We start from the raw sequence: 12,260 nt of genomic DNA, 5'->3' as shown, positions 1-12,260 counted from the left end.
TCAATAAGTCAACACCTTAACCAATAGACTAGTTTGTTTGTGTTCATAAGTGAAAGGATGCGTATATACACACTACATAAAACGAAATTTTCCTAAAAAAGTTACACTACCAAAAGAATGTTGAGGGGGCATCCCGGGATACCCCTTGGATCCGCCCCTAATTACAATGTTAAATTATAAATTAAGTAGTAATTTCGAATAAAAGTACTCTTTAGTAAATTAAAATAATTACAAAACTATTTTTTTACTAAACAATCAAATTACCTAATGTCTTTTATGGTATTTACCTCTTATAATAGAAAATTGAATGTCAATTTAAACAAAGGAAGCTTGCTGGTAACATAATAAGTTGTTTCCAAGTATATTAGTTATGACGATATTGGTAACAAAATTTACAAAATTTTTTGTACCAAATGTACTTGGTTGGTATGGTATACAGTTTGGATAAAAAAGTATCGCTACCATAGGATTTAGTACTATGTTCACCTCTAATGTTTACAATTAATTAATTCATGAGTTTAAACTCAATTCCTTGTAGAGTAAGCCCTTTAACTGACTCATTAACAGAAAGTGGCAATCGACGATCCCTCAAAATCGTTTTAGAAGTAGTGGAGGTCTGAAATTCCCATACGTGTACTTCCATGGGGCTTTGAAATTCGCACACTTGTACTTCCATCCAACCATCATTACGTTCTTTTGGAATGCCTTTCATTTTGTGTCTTTTTAGTGGGTTGTAGGTGTTTTTATATTCCTTTCCTCTAATAATTGGGAGTTGAGGACAAAGTAAATATATATACCAAGAATGATGCCCATAACTAACTTTCAAAGGAAACTCAAAACCAGAATGGTATGCGTGTAATTTGTAAACTAGGTAGGCTCCATATGTTTTTTGAGGTGATGGCATTTTTAATATGCAATATATCCAAAAGTTGCCATGAGGATCATAAGCCACTTCTCCAAATCTGCAAAAAGACATTATTTTTTAGAAAAATGTGAGAACACGACAACATATTTGTACAAAATTTATGGATTCAAAAAATAGGCATGGGTATAAGAAAAAAGGTTGGGTGAATAGAGGAAATAACCTTGATTCAGGTAAGGACCGCCAACTCCACTGTCGTTTATTCACAACCACTCGAGCTGGAAGCATATAACATTTCTTCCCATCTTTTGCAAGAGAAAACCACTGTAATTCAATAAATGCGTAACTACTTGTTCTTAAGTACTTATTACTTTTACTTTGTTGTTTAGATCTCAATGTAGTATGTTACACTATATATACTAATATCAATACATGCAACCTTAATCAAGAGGGTTTCCACATATTCTATCATGGTACTAAACAAGGTTTTCATAAGACTCCTCTTATCACGTAAACCCTAAAACAAATCCTTTTTTTTCCGTTCTTTGCACCTTCCGACGACCTTGACTCTTTCTCACTGTTGATTGACTCACTTAGCAACCACCTGTTGTCTTCCTCCCCATGTTTTGGCTACTAGGGAATTACTATCCCTCTACTTACGATTAGCTTCTAGCCTTTTATTTTATGTTATTATTACATTTATTTTAACGATTTTTCCGGGTCCCCATGACAATTTTGTCATCTACATCTACTACCATGACTTTCACTTCTACTTTCATTCGATTTGTATTTGCTGTTACCAATGTTTATTCATAATTTAGCTTTAAAATATATGTTGATGGGTCAAAATACAAGTTATAGCATAAAAATTTTCTTTACATGTGCAAAGGTGAAAAAGTGCATAATCATATTACGGATAAATCTCAACATCAAGGAGATGATGATGAGGATTGGGCGGCCATTGATTATGGATAAAGTCATGGATTTATTCCACTCATGATGCAAATCTACTTCAGATCATATCTACTGAAGATTATACCTCTAAAGATTTATAGGACAAAGTAGACGAGTTTTTCCTCAACAACAAAATGTCTAGAATGCTCCAACTATAGGAACAATTTCGCAACACAAAGAAAGGATATTTGTCAAAAATGAATTGTTTCACTCCCTTAAGAATATGGATGAAGCTCTTTGTGAATCAAAAATTGAAGAAGTCGAATTAGTCATGCAAATTTTACGACAATTGCCTCCTTCATATCACAACATTATTGATGTGATTAACAACACAAAATCATTTCCATCCTTTCTTGAATCCACAAACATGCTTCCGATCCATAAATCTCGCAAAGAAACACAAGAACAAAGTGGTGAAATGCCTCTCAAATCTTTAGAATTTTTATACTTGTCCCCCTAGGCTCTTGGAAAGTCAAAAAATAAACTTAGTATAAGGGAAAAATAGTAGGCGAGTTGCTTCCAAGAGAAGAGGGTTATGCTAATGTGTATTCTAGTTCTAACAATGTTTTAGGTCATCAAGGCACACAAGGACAAGTTTAAGCTTACCTTGGAGCAAATAACACCATTGGCTTATCTCTCACATAGAAAAACGACCTTTTCAGCCCTCCACCAACAGCTATCGTTGCATAGCAGGCCTCACTGATAGCCCCCGAGCTTCACTATCTACAATAGCCTCTCAGTTTTCCTCCAGCACAGTAGCAACAACCCTTGCTGTCAATTTTTGATCAACCACAACACTCATATTCACATGTGTTTCAACATTATAATTCTTTTGTATTAGCTCAACAATAACATATGTCTCAACCACCCTAAAATCCATCTTTTGGGGGCAATGCAACTCAGCTTGGATAACCACAATACACAAATCTTATATCCATCTTTCAATCGATGTTCACACAACCTCCTAACGATAATCACTACTATATGGATTTAAATACAGGCTCGCACATGACATTCAACCAATGTACAATGTAATATCTAACTCCATATAATTATAATTCAGAATGGTTGGTAATGATGATCTACTTCCAGTTACTTATGTTGGTCAAATTTCTTTTCCTCTTTCTAATAACCGTCTTCAGTTAAAAAATGTTCTCGTTTATAACAAAATGATGAAAAATCTTGTCTATGTTCCTCATTTAACTATTGATAATTATGTTTCTACTGAGTTTAATTTTAATTTTGTTAAGTTTGATCGGTTTAGTTTCACGCTCCCTCTTCATCTACTAACTATGATTCCTTTTTGTTCAAAGATGAACAATCCATTTTCTCTACTGTTTCTCCTACCTCTCATTATCCTCTTCAATCACCCACATTCTCGTCTCCTCTTTTTCCTACTTTTGATGTTGTCGAGTTTGGAGTAGCTTTGACCCCATATACCTCATCTCTAACTCCTACTTCGCTTCCAACTACTAGGCATCCCATGTTCCTTAGATCCTTCACCGTTCTCTCTAGACAAAAAATCTTTAATATCTTTATCAATTCTAATTTGTCTCCATTCCCTGATCAACAGGTAAGGCTATGTGTGATCCTATTCAGCTCTTTCCTATGGACTCCAAGATGTATGTACTTCGTTCTAACCACACCTAGGATCTTGTACCGAAACCCCTACCAATAACAGTGTTTGTTGTCGTTGGCTCTGTCGTCACAAATTTGACGGTAGTGGTCGCCTTGATCATTCTTAGGGGTGTGCATCAAACCGCATAAATCGTCCGCACCGCACCACATAATGCGGTTTTGGATTCTCATGGTGCGGTTTGCGGTTTGTAGTTTTCATAAACCGCACTATGCGGTGCGGTTTGCGGTTTATAGTTACCAAACTGCGGTTCAAACCGCACTGCAACATACCATATATATATGTATATGTATGTATATATATATATATATATATATACACACACACACACATATACACACAACATGCTAGATGTTTACCACTTTTGATACCCTTAATAATGTTTATGAGATTTCGATTGATAAACATGACTCAAAATGGGAAACCAACTATATCAAAAATACGTGTTTACAATACCATAAGCTCATATTATAATTTTAAAATATTGTAAAATATTTTGATGTTATGCATAAAGAAGATGCTTATACAGACAATTAATCTTTTCTTAATAGAATATAAAGCACCACACACTTATTATGTTTACAACTAAATTTAATATTTATGTTTATGAAACTGCATAAACCGCACAAAAACCGCAAAACCACCCTCACAAAACCGCATCACATAACGCGGTTTATTAGCTTTGCGGTGCGGTCTGCAGTTCCCGAAAATAACAAACCGCATATGCGGTGCGGTTTGCGGTTTTGAGGATAAACCGCATCAAACCGCACCGCGAACACCCTTAATCAGTACAATGGTCAGTTAGTGGCTCAAGGTTTCACTTAGCACTCGAGTCTAGACTTTGATGACACATTCAATATTTTTTGTCAAATCTTCCATAATTTGTACCGTTCTAAGCATTTATGTTTAAAAAATTGGCACATTCTTCAATTATATGTCAAAAATACTTTCCTTCACGTCGATCTTCTTAAAATTGAACGCCCCGGTTATTTCAATAAACTGTTCCCTTACCATGTTTGTTGTTTAAAAAAGGCCATATACAGTCTCAACAGGCTCCTCTAGCATGGTACCAACACTTTGTTGTCTCTCTTTCTTCTTTGGGATTTCTCGGCATCAAATCCGACAGTTCTCTATTTACTTTTCATCGCAGTTTTGACACCATCTACATGCTTCAATATGTAAATGATGTCATTCTCACTGCTTCTTTTCACTATCTTATCTCTAGGGTCATCTCTCAATTATCCACTGAATTCCCGTAGTTTTCCTTCTTTCTTAGTAGTGCCGCCAAACACAGTTCTTCGAGCCTCTTTCTCTGCCAAAATGCGTTCGCTCAAGACATTCTTACACATGTTAACATGGCTACGTGTAATCCCTACAACCCTCCGACTAAAGCCAAGCTCCCCCTTGATGGTGATTCGATCTCTAATACGATGATATATCAAAGTCTCGCCGGCACTCTCTAATATTTTTCATTTACTCCTCCTTATATTGCTTATGTTGCTCAGTAGGTCTGCCTATTTATGCATGATCCATATGTCCCTCATTTTCTCGCACTTAAGTGCTTATTACGGTATCTCAAATGTACCATATCATATGATCTTCGCATTCGTCCTTCATCCGTTGATCGGTTGGTTTCGTGTTTTGATACTGGCTGAGATGGCTGATCTATGTTAATCGGTCTACCTCTAGGTTATGTGTCTATCTTGGCAATAATCTTGTCTCATGGTCATTGAAATGTCAATATGTGTTCTCTCGTTCTAGCACTGAAGTTGAGTATCACGGGTAGCCATTGTCGTTGTTGAACCTACATGGCTTCGAAACCTCCTTCTTTAGTTGCATTTCCGTCTCTCACGTGCCATTGTTGTCTTTTGTAATAATGTGGTTTCTATGTATCTAGGCTCAAACCATTTCAATACTGACATGCCAAGCATGTGGAAATAGACTTATATTTTGTTTCGGAGCGTGGGATTGGTCATGTGTGAGTTTCACATGTTCCATCCACTTCCGCTTAACGATGCAAATATATTTCCAAACGGTCTATGTACACATCTATTTTTGGATTTTAGAGATAGTTTGAGCATTCAAGAACCTCGTGTTCCAACTACGGGGGTTTGTTAAATACTTATTATATTTAATTTGTTAGTTTATATAGTTTTTTATAGTATAGGGATCCCATTGTAATATGTTACACTATATATAATGATATCAATACATAGAACCCTAATCAAGAGGGTTTCAACATATTCTGATCACTTGTGTTTTGGAATTTCGGAGTTCTTGTCATTAACCTAGTAAAACCAAGTCCATAGGCTACATATGAGGAATAATTTTACCAACATTGTTTCAGAAATATACCTGTTTGCCATCATTGATTAGGAACCCTTTGCAAAGAATATAGTTGAGCTCCTTCTTTGTTGTCCATTGCACACTATCTTTTGACGTCTTGATTATGTCTTCATAATCACTTGGCAACTTTTGTTCCCAATATGTGTCTGAATCCGATATGGTTTGCATATCCACCTCCTCATCCTCTACCACTTCTTGCTCCACCTATACAACCTACATATTAAATGTTGATCGACTATCGCAAAAAACTACTATACTCCTAAATCCTAATGTGTTTTATTTTATACCACGGAGTAGGTAACCCATAGGGATATTTTTACACCACAAAAAACATATAAATAAATAAACCAGTATTTTCCGGCTTACTCTCTCCAGTGGCAGAAACACCATGCCTTCAACTATCAATGGTTCCTCGGATAGAAATGTAATTTCAAGATCAACATTTCTGTAGTTGTCGCTAGTAAACTGATACAATTCTGTCATCAAACATCCATCTTCTCTCTTATCTACTAAGTACGAAGTCCAAGATTTTGTCTCCCCCGCCACTCTATAATGGAGGCCTAAATAGTTTGTGTACTTCAATTGGAACACAAGGTTTACAGTGTATGTGATATACCGTGACAAAAATTGTGTTTTGACATGTGTTTTGAATTCCATACATAATGGTTGATGGCCGTTTACTGCAAATCTGCACGAAGATGCTATAAATCTGCATGAATATACAGCAAATAATACATTACTATATATATATAATCATGAAACAGTCTCAAAAACATGAAAACAAAAAGTAGAAGCAAATGTAACCTTGGTTTGCTTCGCCGATAATAATACTCAGATACAGTGCGAATAGGAATCAAACATTCTGCTGCAGATATCATTTCACAATGTTCCCCATTCTTATTTAGCCAAAACCTCTGTCCATTAAAAGTGATCATGTTAATTCGGCAGATGTATGATATGACTCTATGAGTACATTTACAAGAGTATTTTTTGTGGTTGACGCGTCTTGCTATTATCAAAGTATTGTGGTTAGGTGGAAAATAAAGTCATTTATTACATAATTGTTGGAAAAACTATACATATTTTATTACATAATGGTTTAATCATGTGACAATCCTCAAATTAAGCTATAATATTTTTCATAAATCACAACTTACATAATGATTTATACACACAGCTAATTAATTACCTTTTTCCCCCGGTTAACGAAGATTCCTTTTGTGAGAAGCATCTTTAGCTCCTCTTCGGACCTGTAGTTGAGAGGAGGTACCGCAGTCTTAATGATCTCTTCGTAGACCATTGATTCTTCAAAAAGCTCCTGAAATCGAAAAGCCATCTCAAGTTTTTCCACAACCTCAGACATCTTTGGCCTTTCATCACGAGATTTCTGCAAACATTGATAAGCAATGTTTGAATATGTTTCCAATGAACGCGAATCCATCTCTTGCTTCAAATCTTGGAAGATAATCTCATCCAATTTCTTTTGTTTGTAGCTTGCTTTCCACCATTTCACGAAACATTGCAAGCGACCATTGTTATAATCAAAGCATGGTCTCCCACACAATACTTCAAATAAGACCACACCAAAAGAATATACATCTGATTCTTTCGTTAGAATGCTCGTGGCCAGATACATCGGATCTAAATACCCAAAGGTGCCTACAACATTTGTGGCAAGAAAGGTGTGCCGCTGATTAGCAGGTCCTATTTTCGACAGTCCCATGTCTGAAAGTTTAGCATTCCAATTCTCATCCAACAAAATATTGGAGCTTTTTATATCTCGATGGATAACTCTTTGTTGTGTCCCCTTCGGATCATGAAGGTAGCAAAGTCCCATTGCAGCCCCAAGGCATATCTTGAGGCGTTGCCTCCATGTGAGAGTAGTGCTATTTAAGTGGATATCGAGGCTTCCATGAGATGCATGCTCATACACAAGGATCTTCTCACCATCTTCATCGGAAAATCCCAGGAGAGAGATGAGATTTTCATGTTTGTAATGAGAAAGCATCAAGATCTCTTTCCAGAACTCAGGGTCTCCTTGCCCATATCTACGATCAAGACGCTTGAAAGCCACGACATCTTGCCCCTCACAGTGAGAGCGTATTACTCCTTTGTACACATACCCAAATCCACCTTTCCCAATAACGTTGTTGTTATCAAAGTTGTTGGTGGCTAACTTTATCTCATCCAGATGGAATTTAAGATGTTGAAACTCCTCCAGGAAGGCCTCCATTTAGAAACAAAATCTCTTGATTATAACTAAAATCAGAAAAATCAGAAAAGAACTAAGAAGACCAAGAAGTTTTGTAAAGGAGAAACTGACCAAACAGATTTTCGAATCCGCAAGAAACTTACAGTAAATATGAGGTTTGAGATAATGAGAATTGAGATGGTGTTTGAGGACTTCTGTATTTGCTTATACTTATAGGAAATGGAGTATGAACAAAAGAAATTCTAAATTTCCCTCGTTTAAATTTTTAACTCCTCAGAAGTTGCACTAAAATCCAAATGCTTCACCACTTGACACTTTTAGTCCTTCGGCTTTTGTTGTATTGTTATAACCTATAACATAGAAATTTTAATTAATTAAGTTCTATTTTCTTTCATATACATGAAATTATTTTATTAACTTAGTGTTAAATATTGGACCTAGAAATTTACCTCGTAATGGGTGCTCTAAGATCCAAAAGACCTTATTGAGCTCGTCTCATTTATATACGAGTAATTGTTGATACAGTGATTAAAATATAATCACCATATTTGATAATTTCTTAATATGCAATGATATAGTTGATGATATGTCTTATTAAGCACTACAGTCCGAAGGAACTAGCTTTTTACTTTGCTTTGATTCGGGAAATTCCCCATGCATATAGCAATAATTAAGGAATTGCTTCTTGGTGATAGCCTCCTTTATTACTTTCACATCTTTATCTTTGTAAGATTTTCACGCTAAGAATCACTTAGCGTGATTATTCAAATGCTTACAACTAAAATTATTAATATTATAAAAATATAGACCTCGTAAAGATATATTTAATATATTGATTTTTATAAAATTCAAAAAACGTTTGTGAGTCGACTACCATGCCCTGACCCATTTTGAATTCTTACTAAAAAACTATCCAATGCCCAGACCCATTTTAATTCTTACTAAAAAAACTATCCAATGCCCAGACCCATTTTAATTCTTACTAAAAAAACTATCCAATGCCCAGACCCATTTTAATTCTTACTAAAAAACTATCCACCTAAACCCAAATATGTCTATACTTGTACCTAGTTCATTAGATCCTCTCATTTGAGTTCTACCGGTAAACATTTGTACTCTAGTGAATAGATATGGTTAGACATGCACACAAAAACCGGTTTGGGCTATAGGATCCGATCCGATCCGAAAACCGGATTTGGTCAAAACCGGTTTTGACCGAGCCGGCTCGGATTGAACCGGCCACCGGATTGAAACCGGATCGAGACTTCGGACAGCAAATCGGATTATACCCCGGATCGAGAACCGGATTTTGTTGAAACCGGATCCAAAACCGGTTTGAAACCGGATATTTTGTTACCGTTAAAAAACGGGAAAATTTGAATTTTTTTTTTTAATTTACTAGCCGTTAGAACTTTAAAAAAACGGCTACTTTGACTTTTTTTGACTTTTTGGCACTTCTAAACACCTATATATACCTTTCATTTGCTACATTTCAATTTTACACAAAAAATTTACTACTTATTTTCATAATACTCAAAAAATGAGCTTGAAAAATTCAACCACGGGTCAAGATTCGGATGCAAAGGTGGTTAAAATCATACCAACCACTCGGAGTAAAGAAGTGTGGGAACATTACGATTTGTGTTTGTTGTCGAACGGGAAGGAAAAAGCGAGATGCAAGAAGTGCGGAATGTTTTTGGGAAAAGATGGCAATAGCACGTTAAGGAGTCATACAACAAAAACTTGTCCGGCTGTAAAAGGTCAAAGCGATCCAAATCAACCGAATATTACTCCCGACGGGTCGATCTTCATTTACAACAATGATGACCTTCGTGAAAGCTTTTGCAAGTTCGTGATTCAAGAGGGTTATCCTTTCAACCACTTCGACAACCCACGATTAACAAGGATTTTGCAGGAAAAAATGCAACCGCAATACTGGCAAGTAAGTCGCACTTCTCTTAGACGTGATGCTTTAAAGTATTGGGATATAGCCAAAAAAGATATGCAATTGGGATTTTTAAATATAAAAACCGGTGTTTCTTTAACCTGTGACGTTTGGTCCTCCGCCGGTAGTTGTCCCAAAACTATCTTTGTGTCATAGCACATTGGATAGATCCCTCTACTTGGGTAATGAACAAACGAGTTATTGCTTTTGAACTTTTTGCGCATCCTCACACGGGGGCAAGATTATTTGCAATTTTAGTAAGCGTTATAGAGACTTATAATTTACGCGACAAAGTCTTCTCTATTTCGTTTGACAATGCAAGTAACAATACCGCCGCGGCAAAAAGATTAATTGCAAAATATAAACCTATTTTGGATGGCTCGTTTTTTCATACTAGATGTGTTTGTCACATTATTAATCTTGCGGTACAAGATGGTTTAAAAATGATAGATTCGACGATTGAAAAATTCAAAACTGTGTTAACTAGAGTTTTTGGAAAAAATAAAGCTACAATGGAAAAATATCGAAAGTTTGTCATTTCCATTAACGTAACTCCATATAGTCCTCATTGGGATTGTGACACTAGATGGAGTTCAACATGCATGATGTTTGAAAGTTTGACACGTCAAAGAATCGCTTTGCAATTATTTTACGACACAATTTCAAAAGGAAAAAACCCCGTTTCAGATTATGATTGGGATTTGATGGAAGAGTTTGTGGAAATGTTAAAAGTTTTTAAACAATCACCCACTTTTCTATCGGGTGTGTATTACCCTACAAGTCCGTTGTTACTAAATGAATTATGGTTGATGTCCGCATAATTGGAACGTTTTGAACAAAGAAGTGAAATATTTGTTTTGGTTACGAGACCAATGAGACAAAAACTAGTCAAATATTTCAAAGAAATGTCACCACTTTTTACTTGCGCCGCGGCATTAAACTCATGTATCAATGTTACGGGTGTAGAGGCTTTGATTACCAAAATTGCTATGTCTTTAAATTTGCACAAAGATAACTCAAACTACATCCGTAACCAAATAAACATTTTTAATGATACTTTTACTAATTTGTTTGACATTTACGCTACAAAATATGGCAATATGTCAAACACTTTTGCAAGTGTAACCGATTCTACTAGCGGTGCATCGGGTAGTGGTGGGGGTCGAACGGATTTTCATATCGACCTCTATAACTACCTTTTGGAGGAGCAAAACAAAAGATCACGCACATTAACGCCTAGTAGCGAACTTGGAATTTATATGGGTTCAAACTTTTTAAAATTCATGAGTGCACCACAATTTAAAATTTTGGATCTTTTGGCTTGGTGGAGAGAAAAGGAAGCACAATTTCCTATTCTCTCTATCATGGCCCGTGATTTACTAACCGTCCAAGCTTCCACGGTAGCTTCGGAATCCACTTTTTCTTTTAGTGGAAGAGTTTTATCAAAGTTGAGGACGAATCTTACCCCGGTTGCGGTAGAGGTTTGCGTTTGCTTGAAGGATTACTTGGATTATGTGGAACGTATACAACACTTGGCATCACTAGAAGGCCCGCTATCACAAAATGTTGAACCGGAGATCATGGATGAAGAATATGCACAAGGCTTATCAACACCTCCGGAAGACGAAGACGATGACGATGAAGTCAAAGACGAAGACGGGGATGAAGAATATGGCATTGATGAGACCCCTAGTTACTTGTGTGGCGGTTGAAGAATAATTAAATGAAGGCGACACGAAGTGGAAGACCACAAAAACTATTTCTATTTGGCTAAATGTTATAACGCCACTTTATTATTATTATTATTTAACTAGTTTAAAAACTCTTTCTAATTCGACGTTTGATGTATGTTTTAACTATTTTAATGTACCCATGTTGCATTTTGTGTTATATTTGAGGTCCAAAAAATGTGTATTTAAAAAAAAAAAAAAAAAAAAAAAAAAAAAAGAGAAAATCGGATCGGATCGGATTAAACCGAATCGGATGCAGGGCTCTGAAAACCGGTCAAATCCAGTTTGAAACCGGTTCGGATTAAAGGTTGAATCGGATTCGGCGTGACATCATCAAACCGGATCGGATCCGGATCTGGATCGGATCGGGTCTTTGTGCATGTCTAGATATGATGGTAACATGAATTTATTTACTAATTTTATGAGTAACTTATCAATCACCTAGTGCCTCAACTGGTAAGCATGTGGCTCTTCGTAGGGAATGTAAGAACCTGGAATTTAGAGAGAATTGATTTTCAATCAAATATCGACCAAAATGGCAAATGGTCATTTATGAGAAATTGGAAGATTTATGA

The 12,260-nt window shown here is 36.0% G+C and overlaps 1 protein-coding gene across 1 annotated transcript; it reads right to left on the bottom strand.

Moving 5' to 3' along the window:
* Window positions 1–424: 424 nt before the first annotated feature.
* Window positions 425–8,168, bottom strand: LOC145056785 (uncharacterized). Its single transcript, XM_079004506.1, has 6 exons — window positions 6,988–8,168; window positions 6,603–6,712; window positions 6,165–6,507; window positions 5,808–6,002; window positions 1,086–1,186; window positions 425–962 (listed from the first exon to the last, which is right to left on the bottom strand). Exons 1-6 carry the CDS (start codon window positions 8,029–8,031, stop codon window positions 506–508), a joined length of 2,250 nt encoding a protein of 749 aa, XP_078860632.1. The 5' UTR covers window positions 8,032–8,168; the 3' UTR covers window positions 425–505.
* Window positions 8,169–12,260: the final 4,092 nt, after the last annotated feature.

The sequence above is a fragment of the Lactuca serriola genome, chromosome 6, assembly GCF_051521515.1.
Source record: "Lactuca serriola cultivar US96UC23 chromosome 6, Lser_US96UC23_V15, whole genome shotgun sequence".
NCBI lineage: Eukaryota > Viridiplantae > Streptophyta > Magnoliopsida > Asterales > Asteraceae > Lactuca > Lactuca serriola.
The sequence above is the reverse complement of the archived record's forward strand: the minus strand, read 5'-3'. Positions and strand labels throughout refer to the sequence as shown.

Coding starts and splice junctions, on each gene's coding strand:
- LOC145056785 (XM_079004506.1), bottom strand. CDS start 8,031: ATGGAGGCCTTCCTGGAGGAGTTTCAACATCTTAAATTCCATCTGGAT. Junction 6,713..6,987: donor TCGTTAACCGGGGGAAAAAG/GTAATTAATTAG, acceptor TTTAATGGACAG/AGGTTTTGGCTAAATAAGAA. Junction 6,003..6,164: donor TGTTTCTGCCACTGGAGAGA/GTAAGCCGGAAA, acceptor TAGGTTGTATAG/GTGGAGCAAGAAGTGGTAGA.